At 40.7% G+C, this 17,647-nt stretch overlaps 1 protein-coding gene across 5 annotated transcripts in view; it reads right to left on the bottom strand.

Moving 5' to 3' along the window:
- Ankrd44 (ankyrin repeat domain 44) overlaps window positions 1-17,647 on the bottom strand; it is a 286,842-nt gene that overhangs the window by 10,697 nt on the left and 258,498 nt on the right. For all 5 annotated transcript variants that reach the window (XM_021160936.2, XM_029478049.1, XM_029478052.1 and 2 more), the window contains exons 18-25: window positions 11,847-12,048; window positions 8,668-8,755; window positions 7,397-7,514; window positions 5,738-5,954; window positions 3,684-3,771; window positions 2,369-2,452; window positions 1,068-1,213; window positions 531-613 (exon numbers count right to left, since the gene is read on the bottom strand). In XM_021160936.2, the coding sequence (XP_021016595.1) occupies window positions 531-613; window positions 1,068-1,213; window positions 2,369-2,452; window positions 3,684-3,771; window positions 5,738-5,954; window positions 7,397-7,514; window positions 8,668-8,755; window positions 11,847-12,048 (1,026 nt within the window). The remainder of the gene's footprint in view (window positions 1-530; window positions 614-1,067; window positions 1,214-2,368; window positions 2,453-3,683; window positions 3,772-5,737; window positions 5,955-7,396; window positions 7,515-8,667; window positions 8,756-11,846; window positions 12,049-17,647) is intronic.

Below are 17,647 nucleotides of genomic sequence, written 5' to 3' on the forward strand. Positions count from 1 at the left end.
GGAGCAGAGGAGAAGAGGAGAAGCTGCCACAGGGATAGAAAATGAACATGCAGGAGAAAGAGAGAAAGAGAGAAAGAGAGAAAGACAGAGACAGAGACAGAGACAGAGAGACAGACTCCCTCCATGGGCTAAGGGTCAAGAGAACATGGCCCAGAGGGCTGCCTAATTGGAGCTAAGAGCAGCCCAGATGAAACATAGTAAGTAACAATGGGGTTATTGATAGAAAGGTAGATTCTAACAGCATTGTGCTGTCTAAGGCATATTAAAATATAAAGGCTGTGTGTGTCTTTAATTCAAGAACATAAATGGTGTAAGGTGAGAAGAAACCCTGCAACAGGGATTTTTTTCAATATTTCTTATTGCATTGACCCTTTCTTCTCTCCCTTCATTTTCATATACAGTTGACAGCACCCTAAGAAATGGCCATCTAAGTAAAATCCATGCTATGTAGGTTCCAGGTGGACAGAGGTCTCAGGTACTATTGTTCTGATCATAACATTAAGTAACCATGATTTAAACACATTACATACTTTACTGATAGCCAGGTGTAAGGGAGTATTCAAGTCCTTATCCTTCACAGTCAGGTCAGCCTGGGCACTGTTCACCAAAATATCTATAGACAAAGCCGAGAGAAGGTTACTTAGCCTGAATGCCAATCACATAGTTCAACGTGGCTACAAAACAGCATAAGTGAATACAGACTACAATAATATTCAACATTTGTAATTAAGGAGTAGTTTCCTGCCAGATTTGTTTCATTCAAATGGGCGCTGGCTGGGCTAGTGTGGACTCCCTGCAGAGTTTTGCTCTTCCACCAGTCCTCAGCCTCTAGGCTGAACCCAAATACAGTGTCGGGATTTCCAGACAAGATGATTCTGCTATCACATTTTGTTTCTAAATGTTGGGCAATTTCACTCAAGTGTTAGCTTACTTGGATGGAGTCCTCCAGTGATACAGTTACAAAGAGCTGGAGATGACTGCGTTCATGGGCAACTTCAGTAAACTGGTCCCTTTCAGATGTTCATGCTAGAACAGTGCTGGCTCTTGTCCACAGCCTAAGTACATACCCACAGCGCCTGCCTGCCCGTTCTCAGCGGCCATCATCAGTGCTGTTTTCCCTGAATTATCTACGGCATTCACTTGAGCATCATGTCTCAGAAGCAGCTGCAAGCACTCCGCGTGATCGCCAAAGGCTGCCGCGTGGAGGGTTGTCCTGAAGGTTTCAAACACAGATGAATTTATTGCCTTTCAACTTTATCTACAGAAACTACCAAGAAACATGTGTACGGTGTTTTCTAAAGATTGAAAGCTTCTTGGCTGACAGAGATAATGACCAGAGTTATTAGAAAGAACTCCTTAGGGTGGTTACTGAAGTATCACCTATATGAATGGTACCACTTAGATTTCAAGGGGAGTCTTATGCAATGACCCCATAAGGAAATTAGTGTCTTTCTGTCCTTTTAAAAAAATTATTTATTTTATGTATATGAGTACACTGTAGCTTCAGACACACCAGAAGAAGGCATCTTATTCCATAACAGATGGTTGTAGCCACCATGTGGTTGCTGGGAATTGAACTCAGGACCTCTGGAAGAGCAGTCAGTGCTCTTAACTGAGCCATCACTCCATGTAAACAGGTTCACATATGAGTATATACTGTGCCACTTAATAGAAATAGCAGAATATTGAAAGCAATATGAATATTCTTCTAAAGAAGTCAGGTATGCAACATGCTATGTATTCATTCAATGAAATAATGTGCAGCTTTACAAAGCAAGGTAAATCTTTATATTTGGTATGGAAATATACACATATACACACTAAAAGTAGAACTTGGTAATATAAAGTCCATTTGCATAGAAATGACATATATTTTTTTAATGTCTATTTTGTAGGTATGTATGCAATTTGTTTAAGAGAATACAAACAGTGGGAAGAATTGATGTATATTTGCTTTCTATAATTCGGAGGCTCGAGTCTCTAGACCAAGAAGGACAATTTCTAAAAGTCTACACCCTTTATAATACTTGATTTAAAAACATACTATGCCTTAATTTTTCAATTAAAAAATATTTTCTTTTGGCCAAGGATTGTGCATGTATACAGTCAGGAAGATTATGAGTTTGAGGCTAGCCTGGGCTTCATAGCTAGTTCAAGGCCAGTCTGAGCTACACAGCAAGACTCTAAACACTAAGGGCTGGGGTTGTAGCTCAGTGGTACTTTTTGGCTTGTCTAAGACCCTGAATTCAATCCTCAGCACTACCAAAAGTAAGTTTATATAAATTTGAAAGCAAATGATTTACTATTCAAAATTCAAAAACAAAGGCAGAGACTCAGGACCAAGAATATGACAGCTTGCATCGCTTACCTGCCTTTGTCATCCCTGCAGCTGACAATGCTGGGATCTATGGCCCCCAGGAGCAATGATGCACAGCTCTCGTGACCGTTTATTCTAAAATGAAAATAGAGTTCAGTATTAAAACCCTCATTAAAATTATATAGTCCTTCATACCTCATCTTTACAAGCATTGCATACTCAACAATTTGATCTAGTTTTAGAAATCTGATGCCAAGCTTTGGGACAAGCTACAATAGTGTACCCTGAGCCCCTCCACTGGTTCCATTAAGGGCCTCTGTCTGTAAGAGACCCTGGAACACCACTCCCACGAGGTCCCAAGTAGGTGACATCCAGACACCAAAGTGGAAAAGACATAGATCCTTCACACATGAAATCATCCTGGTTAGTACTTTAAAGGTTTGTTCATTTTGATTTTATGTGTTTCAGTGTTTTTCCTGCATGTATACATGGGCATTGCATGTGTACCTAGTGCTGGAGGATGCCAGAGGAGGGCACTAGATCCCATGAAACTGGTATGGATGGCTGTTAGCCACTGTGTGGGTGCTGGGAACCAAATCTGGGTCTTCTGCAAGAACAGCAAGTACTCTTAATCACTGATCTCTCTTTCTAGCCCCTAAAGTCACTCTGATTCTTTCTTACCTACTCTTTCTGTACTGGTTTGATTTCATGACTCCAGTGAACTTCCAGTCAAATGACCCAGCTTCATGCAAAGCCCACAGACAATGTAAATACAGGACACTTTCAAGCCTTGCACCCCAGGCTGACTCTCAGAACTCCGACTTAAGGTCACTGCATTCTCTGAACAACAAGTTCTCTTTATGAACTTGCAATAACAATTAAATTTGAAAAGGAGGAAGAGAAGGAAAAGGAGGAGGAAGAGGAGGAGGAGGAGGAGGAGAATGGGGGGGGGGGAAGGAAGAATGATGAAGATGAAGATCAAGAATTATAGGAAAAGTTTTCCTGGTAGAAAATTTCTAACCACCTACAGATATATAACTATCAACCTTGACTGATTTTTCAGAGTTTGGGGGGTGATGGGGGCTACTGCTGAAGATCTCTTTACATCTATAAACCATGCCTCTCAGGCCACCACCTTCAGTTTCCTCATGTGGTACATGAGTCACCTTGGAAATGTAGCCTCTGGAAAATCATTAACACGAGTTGCATGCTTGGCTAGCAGGCCTATTTGTCTTTAGCAGCAGAATAGAATATATTAGTCTTATCTGTAATCTAAATGCTTTTTCCACCTGTAAAAAGACACCTTTTCTACATGAAGTTAAAGGAACAGAAGTGGCCACGTTGCCTTTCGAGAGTTTCTACTTACATTGCACAGTGCAGTGGAGTGAAGGGATTACCAATAAATTTTCGAAAACATTTTTGCTCCAAAAGTACCTCTATGCAGTTTTCATTACCTGCAAGGAATAAACACATTTAGAGAGCTCACAAGAAAGAAACAAACTTTGGTCATGGTGGTTTGGTGTTTGTTTGTTTGGTTGGTTGTTGTTGTCTTGTTTGATTTGGTTTGGTTTTAATTCCCCATTAACTGTTGAGTTCAATGCTTGTTCTCTGTAGAATAAAACAAAATGCTAAAGTATTATTAACTATGCTCACAGGTGTTCTGAGATATAATGAACAAATCAAACAGTGAAGGCCATATGGCCTGGTGGGGAGAGAGAAAGAAGTCGAACCCCAGGGAGAGGATGCAGTCTGTGACCAGCCTGTGTCTGCCCTCAGATTCAGCACCCTTCCACACCCTTTCCTTTCCTGTTGTGGATTCTCCCTTGCCAGAGAAAGCTCACAAGTTGCAGGTTAAAATATTATTTTAGGTAAAAAATTTACAGTTGGCCAATGGTAGAATAAGAGCAAAAATAAGTTTTTATTAAGGCAGAACCAATGAATGTGAAGACTAATGAAAACATAGGTAGTTTTAACTCAATGTAATTGAGCACAGAAACTCTTCCCAGAAAATATAATCACAATTTCCAAACTAAAAATCCTAGTGGAACTGAAATGCAAATATAAAGTTGCAGAAGCAGAGTTGGAAATATTCATATGAGATATCCATTCTCTTAGGGGGTAAGAGGTCTTCTTAAGGCTGATTATGGAGATACCACAAAATAGATTCAACTACACAAAACTTCAAAAACATTTGCATGGCAAAAGGCATTCAAAGGAACAGAAACACCCCCAACACACAATAGAGAAGAGCCACATAGCCAAGACACCCTGCTCTTACAGATGCAAGGGAAGAGGTAAGCTGTTCACCAAGAGAAAGCAGGCATGGGTGAAAGGGAACAATAGCCAATAAATATGGCATTACATTATGAGATGCAAACTTAACCAAGAAAAAGTTACCAAGAATAAAGATATACAATCACACTGGGCTGGCAAAGTTGTAGCAAAAATACTTTTATCACATTAGGTCAACCTTTTGAACAAAATATTATTCCTTACAATTTAAAAACATGCCTTTTATTTAAAAAATTCACTTCTGGATATTTAATGAGATTTTCATGTTATAATATGAATATGCACTGCTACAGTGTTTATGGTAGGAAAGAAACCCTAAAATTAATCTAAAAGTCCATCAGAGGGGGATCTGGTTGAATAAAAACGCAAGTTTTAAGGAATGTGCGTGTACGTGAATGTATGTGTGTGAGTGTGCATGCAGGTGTGCATGTGTATAGCTATCAGTATATTACTATTAAAACTATGTATTGGTGCATATGGTATCTAAGGATAGCCTGCAGTGGGATTTTAAGGGAGCACTAATAAAAAAGGAAGAAAGCTATGGGATGAGACTTGTGGTATAATTCCACTTAAAGTATATGCATATTTTTTATTTATAATCTCAGAGGAAAAATTATGAGACATGCATACAATTAGCACGCATTTCTCTTTTGTTCCAAATATCTGAGATAAAAAATTTGAATATTCTAAGTAGCACACACAACAAAGCAAATGTGGAATGTGGATATTAAAAAAGAAATACCAAAATCTAAACGACACATCTACTAGCGTTTATGAGTGACTCTACTGTGTGTGAACTATACTGCATGCTGTCTTGGTTTTACCTTCATTGTTTTAACACCTCATGTGATTCCTGGTTATCTGGTACAGATCAAAAACTCTGATTATAGCTGCTTAAGTCCATTGGCGACTCTGATGAGGTGTCACAGGAAGAGGGAAACAAACTAAACCTTACTCAGCATTATGACAGCCACAGGGGTGGGGATGAGGGATGTTTAAAACAACATAAGACAGACACCAGTGTCTGGATACAGACACCAGTAACCACAGCATACAACAATGTTCTCACCTCCACTGAGGTCACAGAGGTGCGAGGCTAGAAAGTCTAGTACATGACATTCGACTCACCATTGTAACACGCCCAGTGCAGTGGCGTGTATCCCTGGTTGTCTTTGAGACAGCAGTCTTCTTCAGAAAGGGCAATCTGGAGCAATTCATTCAGCCATGTGGCGTGGCCCCGAGCAGCCGCATAGTGCAAGGGTGTCCTCCCTCTGGAATCTTTACAGAGGATTGATGCTTCTTGTTCCAGCAGCATTTGCACACATTCCTCATGTCCTGTCATAATCTGGCATGTTGCAATTAAAATGCAAGACAAAGCTCAGTTGTCTGGGGATAGAACTGTTGAGAGTGGAAGGCTTCCCCCGCCTGGCCTAAGAGGTAGGAGGCAGAACAACCCTAGCAAAAATCCTTACCAGAAAAGCCTAGGAGAAGTATTTTGGAGCTCTCTCTCCAAACATAACTACGGATGGTATCATGATACCTTAGAAAATACTAGCTTCAGAATCAAGGAGGAGTATGTTAAATCCTGGGTGTCCACCCCTGTCAGACACAAGTGAGTCTGCCTTTCTCTGACTCAGTATACTCACTATGAGAAGGCAGAGAAACAATGACCTCAGAGGTTGCCCACTACTAAAGAGACAGCACACTTACATGGTGCAGCGGGCACGGGGATGCATTCTGGGAATATCTCAGAGAGTCTGTACACAATGCTAGAAAGCACAGCCTATTCCACTCTTAGGCTGCCCGAGAGAGCTGTTAAGCCTAAGCTAACATGCACAACACATTACCCTAATGGACATCATGGGGTCACAAGGGTTTGTGTATCTAAACATCAAAGGTGCAGTAAAAGTTACACAAGAAAGGAATCGTCTCCAGCTCCATTCTAACCGTATGAGACCACTGCTGTATATGCACAGGCTATCACTGACAGACATATATATGTGATGTCCCCTAGACTGCTGCACGACCCAAAAGAAGTGCAAAGAAACAAGAACTGCGATTATGTTGATAACCATGGAAAATACTTTTAGTCACCAGCTAGGGTGCTTACATCACTTCTACATAGCAATTTTATGATTTTTACCTTTGTCTAGTTAGCCTATTTTTTTTTTGTCCTTCAAAAATTAAATCAGCAGATGTGTAAAAAGACTTGGCCACAGGACACATAGATTGTCATCGTTTGCTGCACCGAGCAACAGAAATAGTGTGACTGCTCAACACCACTGAATTCATCCTGGCTGCTGCACACATGGAGTATTATAAATTCTGCATACAAAATTATACAGAAGAATATTTTATGCCATGGAGAACGGTCCTTTATATATATTCAGAGAAAGAGAGGCCATAGTGTGTGTCTGCGCATGCTTTTGTGCATATGTGTATTAAATGTGATTATCTCCAGGAAGTATGATTACTGGTGATTTTGATTTTCTTTTTCTGTATGTAAAAAATTCACTTTGCAAATTTTCTACACTTTGCATTTTGTAATCAGAAAGGAGAGGGAACCCCTTCAACAGTAGGTATCACAGTCCAACACAAACTCCTAAGAGCAGGGCCAAACTGTAGCTTTCATTTGTGTCATTGTATAAAATTCTGTAATTTTGTTTTGACTGTGAAGCTAATTGGATATATTATGAAACATCTTTTCCCCTAAAGCCTCACACAGGGAACACTAAAGCAAGCTCACTGAGGAGGTAACTTGACTGAAGCAGAGGAAGATGTACATACCCCTCTATGTAAAGCCGTGCACCCCACTATGTCGACCGCATCTACGTTAGCTTCCTTTTCAAGTAACAATGAAACAGCATCAATGTGTCCATATGCTACTGCAAGCATCAGTGGGGTTCTAGGAGAGAGAAATCGGTATTTTAGAAGGAGATTAAAACAAAACAAAACAAAACACAACAAAACAAAACAAAACAAAAACAAAAACTACTTCCAGTGAGAGAAGAGGTCTCTTTCTATCAAAAATTTCCCAGTATTTCCTATGTTTCTAACTCGCTACTCCATGCCATGTAGAACAAGCCACATGGAATGTTGGCTAACACATAGGGCAGTCACATTACTTCTAACATTTTCAAAAGTGTGCGGTGACCACTCCACGCCAGCTGGCTGGGGCCCGGCTGGGGCGTGAGCGCACGCAGAGGAGCCTCTTGCCTCTGTCACAGCCTCTGCTGGTCTCTGCTCAAGATTTGCCTGGATGGACAGAGCTTCCATGTTTTGAAGCCAAGTCTGACGAGTGTAGAAGAAAGACCAAGGCCCTGCTCTAGCTGTCACTCAAGCTCCTGTGCCTGGGGACAGACCTAGAGCCTTTCTGTCTGTCTGCACTTCCTATTTGTAAGAAAAGCCCGGGTGAAGACTAGGCCAATAGATAGAAACTGAAAACAAACTCAAGAGAAGATATAAACCTGAAGGAATTCTTTATTATTTCCAGGACAGAAACCAACTCTCCAGGTCTGCCATTTTGCTATTATTAGAAAGTGGGTAAGTGGTAGGTAGCTTTAAATGTCAAAGGTAGAGCCGGGCATGGTGACGCACGCCTTTAATCCCAGCACTCGGGAGGCAGAGGCAGGCAGATTTCTGAGTTCGAGGCCAGCCTGGTCTACAAAGTGAGTTCCAGGACAGCCAGGGCTACACAGAGAAACCCTGTCTCGAAAAACAAAAACAGAAACAAAAACAGGAACAGAAACAAAAACAAAAACAAAATAAAAATGTGAAAGGTAGGAAGAAAGAGGAAATACTAACGACTAGGAAGCATGGCTAGAGCAGGGATAAAAAGGGCACTCACTGTCACTAAGACGCGCACACTGAGTGCTTTCTTCCCTTTAGTACATGCTCTGGTGGCTGGCCACACCTCGGCGTTCTAGGCTCCTGATCCATGAGTTTCACAGAGAACTACTATCCTAGAACTCAGCAGTCATCCCTATCCACTGCTCAACAAGCCAGCCAATCAGCTCTTGTGACTGACCATAGCAGAAGGCCAACATGAAAACACTTACTGTCCCTTGGCATCTTTCACATCAACCACTTCCGGGTTGTCTGCTGTTTCAAGTAGTAGCCTCAAACACAGTGTGTGACCATTAATAACTGAAAAAGAAAATGACAGAGTTTTTTTTTTTTTTTTTTTTACATAAATCAACATGGCAGGTTCTCTCTCCCAAGTGAAGTTTGTGGACAAGTCAATTATTTCTCACTGCTGCTAATGGACTGTCCTGGCTTCCAGTTCAAGATGGCCCAGGTGGTTCAGGGAAACCCTGTCTCCCCCCTTTCTTTTTATCCATACACTTCCATCTTTGCCTTCCCCTTTCTGTTTTGGGAATCTTTAAAACTCACTGTCCTTTCTTATCTCCCTGTAGAGGGCTGGTAAGTGTCCCCACCTGTCAGTCCACTCTACTTCCATATAACCATCCTGTGTCTAGCCCATCTCCAGCTCTTTCTAAAAAGGAGAGGAGAGTAGGGACGAGAGGAGAGAGAGAGAGAGAGAGAGAGAGAGAGAGAGAGAGAGAGAACCCAGAGATCTTCAGGTCCCTGCCCCGGCTACCCCACAGTAGGCAGGAAGTGTCGTGTAACCCCAATGCCGTCTCTGCCTCACGTGGCTGGGGGCGAGTACCAGGGTGTGTGTGCCCTGTGCATAACTGAACATGCTCCTTCAGGAGGTGGGGGCCCTAAATGCATGCTGGGAAGGAAATCTCACGGGGGTGGGGGGATGGTAAACCACTCCTCTATGGTAAGGCTTCTCCCCTGGTGTCCTGGAGAACTTTTGCAAGGCCTTACAGCTGTCAAGGGATCCACTCAAGGAATAAGGTGAGGATGACTATCCTTAACATGCTGGCCATGGCTTACTCTCTGAACAATACACACCCCACAAAGAACACCAAACTTCCCTTGCTCTGGATACAGCGAGAGAACTGAATGGATACAATGAGGTTGTGTTGAGAAAGGTCCCTCTCAGAGCTGTTTTACAGTCATTTTAATTGCTGGCCAGTCATTAAAGAACGGTAATTTAACTTCCACAGTTTTCTGGAACAACGTTTATTAGAATTAGCTCACATTCATCGACACCATTCAAATGCACAGCAGGAACAACGCCCTTGTGCTAGGAGCCATGCTGTTCAGCTCCTTCTCAGCATCCACTGATCCATACATATTGGGAGGACATATGATGGATTGGAGTTCCAGGCCACATCCTATCACAGCTACCTCTGCTGTCATTCTCAAAATTATACAAAAGCCTGTTATCTTGTTGAAATTTGCAGGGAGTTTAATGTATCCCCAAAAGGAAAAGATTGTCATCATAGGGATGACAGCTAAATCCTCTCATCAATGGCTCAAGGAATGGAATCAACAGGACTTGGCTTTTCTTTCTGTATCAATTTGATATATTTGATATTCTTTAATGCTCACAATCATTCCAAGGACATTTCAATTTTGGCTAAACATAAGAAAAAAACCCATCTTGGTTCACATTGGTCATCCAGTGCGCCACAAGTCATCTCCAGTGAGGCTTTTGTTCTTTACTTAGCTGTCTGAATTGAGCTCACACCCCTAAGGAAAATTTAGGACCCCCCCTGCCCCCCCCCCACTTTAGAGTAGCAACCTCAGTTCTCCTTGGCTTCCCATGTACTGTATTCCTCTCCACCCCCCAATTGCCTTCTAGCAGAAAGATATTAGCAATGTTAGCTGTGCCCTGCCAGATGCAGCTCTCTGGGAGACTGGGTCAGTCTCTGACAGCCATTTTTTACACTGCTCAAGGCCACAACTGTCACTGTTTATCTGTGCTAAAACCTTCAATGTTCATTCTGGCCGCCCCTCCCCACAGTACCGAGGGTCTCGACCAAAGGAACAGGCTTCCCAAGTGAATTGAAAAAGAAAAATCCAGCTAAGCTGATCCTCAAATCCCAGGGGGAAGCTTCTACCCAGCAGACATTTTCTGGAGAACAGTTAAATGACAGCCTGTCTTTTTAATAGATGGCGTGAGGGAAATCAAGAGTGAGTCTACTTGACCACTAGAGGGAACCCTTCGACCACACCTACATCACAGTGGCAAATGGGTGAGGATGGCCCTTCATTCAATTATTCACCAGTTTTGTTTTGGTTTTGTTGTTGTTTTGGTTTTTTAATTTATTCACAAGTTTCAAAGGCAGCCTTCCACAATCAATCCAGGCCATTTGCAATTGTTAGGAATTACATAGTAACAAAGTGGGTTTCCTGGCTTAATAATAGGCAACCACTCTTTAAAATGAGTAAATTTGATTTTGACAATAATACCAAGGAAAGTATGCCCTAAGAAGCAAAAATACTGGTGGAAACAAAAATTAATAATTTAAAATTTTAAATTTATAACCTTTTCCTGGCAATAATTCTTTCTAGACAGTCAGGCAACAGGTAGGCTTCCTCTATTTTTGTATGGTGTGGCTTGGAAGTTAAGAGATATAGATAGAAATGTACTTCTTTTTTTTTCTTTACAAATAATTAATTACGTTTGTATTTATGTTGTCGTGCATTTGTCAAGGTAGGCATGTAAAGGCCCAAGGACATCTTGAGGGGAGTCAGTTCTCTCTTCTGCCATGTGGGTCACATTGATCAAACTCAGGCCGTAGCCTTGCAACAAGAACCTTCACCCCACCCCCAGGATCTCATCAGTTCCGACAGAAATGTATCTAACTGTCTAGCATCCCTAGAAAACAGTCAACTAATGAGAATCATGCAAGTCTCATTCCTTCACTTCCTCTACAAGGCCACGCCCACTTTCTGCTCTCTTTTGAAAAATGTCATATTCCATCCTTCTCAAAGGTTGCAACAATGGAATCGCCTGAGCAAAAAGGTACTCAGGCTTTAGCAGGACCAGAGATTCCCCCAACTTGCCTTCATATATGTGTATATATCCCTTCATATGTAGTGCAGAAACATTCCAGAAAAGCCCCATCCCTTGTTGACTGATGTGCACATGTTAAGGGTTTCTGTTTTGATATCAGATGCGTCAAGGGTCAAAGTGAAAACTGAATAAAGCAGTGTGCAGGTTGATAGAAGGATGTGTTTATTAGCTCCTTGTCTGCTAGCCCCTTTGCAAAACAGTCCTAATGATGCCATTAATGCCTGTGAAGCCACCTTGACACATTTTACCCTTTTATTTAACTCTGTACATGAGTTGTAAAACTCAGGAATACACAAGACCTACCTGAGGCATGAAGTGGAGTTCTTTTGGTGACATTGTCTTTTACAAAGATGGATGCGCCCTGGTTAACAAGTGCCTCCACACATTCTGTGTGTCCCTTGAAAGCAGCTAGGTACAGAGCTGTCCGGCCTTTCTCATCCCTGATGTCCAGGTCCACTAGGGACTGGAGAAGGACCTCCAAGGCTTGGTGGTGCCCATTGTAGGCCTGCAAAAGAGAAAGCCACAAATTGAACCCTTACTTGCCTCAAATCCCTCAACAACCCATCTGAGGTGCTGAGCCTCCTGAGTCTCAGACTCCAAAGAATCCCTTGTAACAACACTTGAGATAGAATCTGAAGCCCGCACACTGAGGTTAGGCAGAAACACTAGTTCATGAACCTCTGGTTGCAAGTAAATGCCTTTGAGGTTTTTTTCCCTTGTCAACTAATTTGCTCAAAGGCATTACATCCATTAGTATACATTTATTAGATCTACAATCTAAAAATCTAATTTAGACAAATGGCTGTGTGAATTACATGCTCATCTCTCAGGAGAGTCCTAAACAAATCAATGGACACTACAAAAAGATTTTCAGGAATCTTTTCTGTTAATAAAGCTAGGGAAAAAAATTACTGGAAACATTGGGGACTCTTAATTCAATCTACACATGCAAATCTTCCCTCACAGCTCATCATGTGACTAACCATGAGGGTGTAGGTGACTTTCTTAATTGTACTTAGAGTTTTGTATCCTCATCTATAAAATGAGAGCAATAAAAGCTGCCTCCTGGGGCTGCCACAAAGATGAAGAGAGATAATTGCAGTGGCTTTGCACAAGATCCGATATGCAGTGGAGGCTGTTCTCTTCCCCGTTATTTCTTCCACTGATCATAACGAAGCCACTGAACCAGTTAGGGAAATGCAGGACATGGGTGAGGGCCAAGTTCAGATCTCTTATGAGGTCCTAGGCTATGTAGTACTAAAAACAAGATAGACAGTCTGAGACTTTTAATTTAGTCTACAAAGGGAAAAAAATATTAGTCACATGCCTACAATACATAAGCAAAGGATCTTGAAAATAAAAGAGAGTAAGAGGTAAGGTTGTCTAGGGGGAAGTGGGTCAGAGAGATGAGAGGGGAATAGGAAAATTCTGCCTTAGGTGGCTTCAGACGTCCTTTGCCATTTGCTATTTTCTCTGTACTGCTCCTCAAGGATCCATGTATTTGCAAAAGATTTAGCACAAAGGACTATTTTCTTAATATAAAAAGAACTTTTGGAAATGGTTTTGAAAACTAGAAAAGTGTGCAAAAGACCCAAAAATGCAGTTCACAGAGAAAATAGAAATGTAAAATGCCAACAGACATTCAAAAAATTATATAAAATGTTTATAGTGCTATTTTGTAATTACCTGGGCAATGAATGAAGAATTTGGCCAGGTCCCTAATATCATTAAAACTGTGAATGGGGAGGAAGGCAGGGGAAGCAATCCTAGACACTCTGATGGGCATATAGGTTGCTATGACATTTGTGGAGGGTAATAAGAAAGTGTCCAAAAGAGGTTCTTAAGAAAACCTCTTACTTTGCAGGAAATATATTTAGCATGGCCTCATTTATATAAAAAGAAAATGTATATGTGTATATTTATATTTGTGTGTACTTCTATAGTCACAGGAAAAATTCAGAAGGATACCAGAGAAACCAATAATAGTGGTCACTTCTAGAAATAAGGAGTATTAAGCTATGTGTGTATTTTAAATTAGCTTATGCCCTTTCAGTTGGTGCCAGCTCTGGGCCACCTTGGGCACGAACTCGGTGGATGGTCCCACGGTCCCCAGAGGACTCTCCAGGCCGCAGGCGTCCTAGCATGCCCAGGATCTTAGGATCACTGGTAAGTGGAATGCAACATCTGTTCCAAACCAATTGTGACAGGCCTGGAACAGCAGAAGCAAGGAAACAGGAGCCCTGCCTGAGGAGTGGCTCAGGTTCCTTCTGGTTGGTGCTGGTATACCTTGGTTTTGAACATAGCAGACAGCCCCATTGTCCCCAGAGAAGACATCACTTCCAGGCACTGTAACATGCCCAGGATCTTAGGGTTCCAGGATTCAGGATACCAGGATACCAGGAGCTTGATCATACCAGGATCTCAGGGTCTCAGAGGAAGCATGACTGCCAAGAAGTCTGACACACCAAAAATCTCAGGTTCACAGGATCCTGGAATCACAGGATCACAGAGAAAGCTGGACTCTAAGGAGTCCTGAACTAACCGGGATTACAGGAAGGAGAGGCTCCAATCAGATCTATTTCGAGCAGCAAGCAATGGCAGGAGGCAAGCATAAGAACAGAAGCAACAGAAACCAAGGTTACTTGGCATCATCAGAACCAAATTCTCCCACCATAGCAAGTTCTGGATACACCGTCACATCAGAAAAGCAAGATATGAATCTAAAGTCACTTCTCATGATGATGATAGAGGACTTTAAGAAGGAAGTAAATAACTCCCTTAAAGAAATACAGGCGAACACATCCAATCAGGTGAAAGAATTGAACAAAACCATCCAGGATCTAAAAATGGAAGTAGAAACAATAAAGAAATCACAAAGGGAGATGACTCTGAAAATAGAAAACCTAGAAAAGAAGTCATGAGCCAATGATGCAAGCATAACCAACAGAATACAAGAGATAGAAGAGGGAATCTCAGGTGCAGAAGATACCATAGAAAACATTGATACAACAATCAAAGAAAATGTGAAATGCAAAAAGATCCTAACACAAAATGTCCAGGAAATCCAGGACACAATGAGAAGACCAAATCTAAGGATAATAGGTATAGATGAGAAGATTTTCAACTTAAAGGGCCAGTAAATATATTCAACAAAATTGTAGAAGAAAACTTCCCAAACCTAAAGAAAGAGATGCCCATGAACATACAAGAAGCCTACAGAACTCCAAATAGTTTGGACCAGAAAAGGAATTCCTCCTGTCACATAATAATCAAAACACCAAATGCACAAAACAAAAAAAGAATATTAAAAGCAGTAAGAGAAAAAGGTCAAGTAACATATAAGGCAGACCTATCAGAATTACACGAGACTTCTCACCAGAGACTATGAAAGCCAGAAGATCCTGGGAAGATGTCATACAGACCCTAAGAGAACACAAATGCCAGCCAAGGCTATTATACCTAGCAAAACTCTCAATTACTATAGATGGAGAAGCTAAGGTATTCCATGTCAAAACCAAATTTATACAATATCTTTCCACAAATCCAGACCTTCAAAGGATAATAAAGGGAAAACTTTAACACAATGAGGGAAACTAAGCTCAAGAAAAAGCAAGAAAGTAATCTTTCAACCTAAAGTAGACAGCCACAAGAACAGAATTCCAACTCTAACAACAAAAATAACAGGAAGCAACAATGACTTTTCCTTAATACCTCTTAATATCAATAGACTCAATTCCCCAATAAAAATATATAGACTAACAGACTGGTTATGTAAACAGGACTCAACTTTTTGTTGCATACAGGAAACCTACCTCAGGGACAAAGACAGACACTACCTTAGAGTAAAAGGCTGGAAAACAATTTTCCAATCAAATGGTCCCAAGAAACAAGCTGGAGTAGCCATTCTAATATCAAATAAAATCGACATTCAACCTAAAGGTTTCAAAAAAGATAAGGAGGGGCACTTCTTACTCATCAAAGTTAAAATTTACCAAGATGAATTCTCAATTCTGAACATCTATGCTCCAAATGCAAGGGCATCCACATTCATTAAAGAAACTTTGCTAAAACTCAAAGCACATTACACCTCACACAATAATAGTGGGAGACTTTAACATCCACTATCATCAATGGACAGATCCTGGAAACAGAAACTAAACAGAGATTTAGTGAAACTAACAGAAATTATGAAACAAATGGATTTAACAGATATCTATAGAACATTTCATCCTAAAACAAAAAAATATGTACCTTTTCAGCACCTCATGGTACCTTTTCTAAAACTGACCATATAATTTGTCATCAAACAGGCCTCAGCAGAAACAGAAATATTGAAATAATCCCATGCATCCTATAAGATCACCACGGACTAAGACTGATCTTCAATAACAACATAAATAATACCCAACATTCACGTGGAAGCTGAACAACACTCTACTCAATGGTAACTTGGTCAAGGAAGAAATAAAGAAAGAAATTAAAGACTTTTTAGAGCTTAATGAAAATGAAGCCACAACATACCCAAACTTTTGGGACACAATGAAAGCAGTCCTAAGAGGAAAACTCATAGTTCTGAATGCCTCCAAAAAGAAGCTGGAGCGAGCATACACTAGCAGCTTGATAGCACACCTAAAAGCTCTAGAAGAAAAGAAAGCAAATTTACCCAAGAGGAGTAGGTGGCAGGAAATAATCAAACTCAGGGCTGAAATCAACCAAGTGGAAACAAAAAGAACTATACAAAGAATCAACCAAACCAGGAGCTGGTTCTTTAAGAAAAATCAACAAGATAGATAAACCTCTAGCCAAACTAACTAGAGGGCACAGGGACAGTATCCTAATTAACAAAATCAGAAATGGAAAAGGAGATATAAGCCAGGCATGATGGCACACGCCTTTAATCCCAGCACTTGGGAGGCAGAGGCAGGTGGATTTCTGAGTTCGAAGCCAGCCTGGTCTACAAAGTGAGTTCCAGGACAGCCAGGGCTATACAGAGAAACTCTGTCTCAAAAAAAAAAAAAAAAAGAAAGAAAAAACGGAGATATAACAACAGAATCTGAGGAAATCCAAAGCATCACCAGATCTTACTACATAAGGCTATTCTCAACAAAACTGGAAAACCTGGATGAAATGGACAATTTCCTAAACAGATACCAGGTTCCGAGGTTAAATCAGGATTAGATTAATGATCTAAACAGTCCCATATCCCCCAAAGAATTAGAAACAGTCATTAATAGTCTCCCAACCAAAAAAAGCCCAGGACCACATGGGTTTACTGCAGAATTCTATCAGAACATCAAAGAAGATCTAATTCCAATACTCTTCAAACCCTTCCACAAAATGGAAACAGAAGGTACTCTACCAAATTCGTTCTATGAAGCCACAATTACTCTGATATCTAAACCACACACAGACCCAACAAAGAAAGAGAATTTCAAACCAATTTCCCTTATGATTATAGATGCAAAAATACTCAATAAAATTCTTGCAAACTGAATCCAAGAACACATCAAAATGATCATCCATCATGATCAAGTAGACTTCATCTCAGGGATGCAGGGATGGTTCAATATACGGAAATCCATCAATGTAATCCACTATATAAACAAACTCAAAGACAAAAACCACATTATCATCTCATTAGATGCTGAGAAAGCATTCGACAAAGTCCAACACCCCTTCATGATAAAAGTCTTGGAAAGATCAGGAATTCAAGGCCCATACCTAAACATAATAAAAGCAATATACAGCAAACCAGTAGCCAACATCAAACTAAATGGTGAGAAACTGTAAATAATCCCACTAAAATCAGGGACTAGACAAGGCTGCCCACTCTTTCCCTACCTATTCAATATAGTACTTGAAGTCCTAGCCAGAGCAAATAGACAACAAAAGGAGATCAAAGGAATACAAATTGGAAAGGAAGAACTCAAAATATCACTATTCACAGATGATATGATAGTATATATAAATGACACCAAAAATTCCACCATAGAAATCCTAAACCTGATAAGCAACTTCAGTGAAGTGGCTGGATATAAAATTAACTCAAACAAATCAGTGGCTTTTTCTACACAAAGAATAAACAGGCTGAGAAAGAAATTAGG

Source organism: Mus caroli, chromosome 1 (genome assembly GCF_900094665.2).
Source record: "Mus caroli chromosome 1, CAROLI_EIJ_v1.1, whole genome shotgun sequence".
Lineage (NCBI taxonomy): Eukaryota > Metazoa > Chordata > Mammalia > Rodentia > Muridae > Mus > Mus caroli.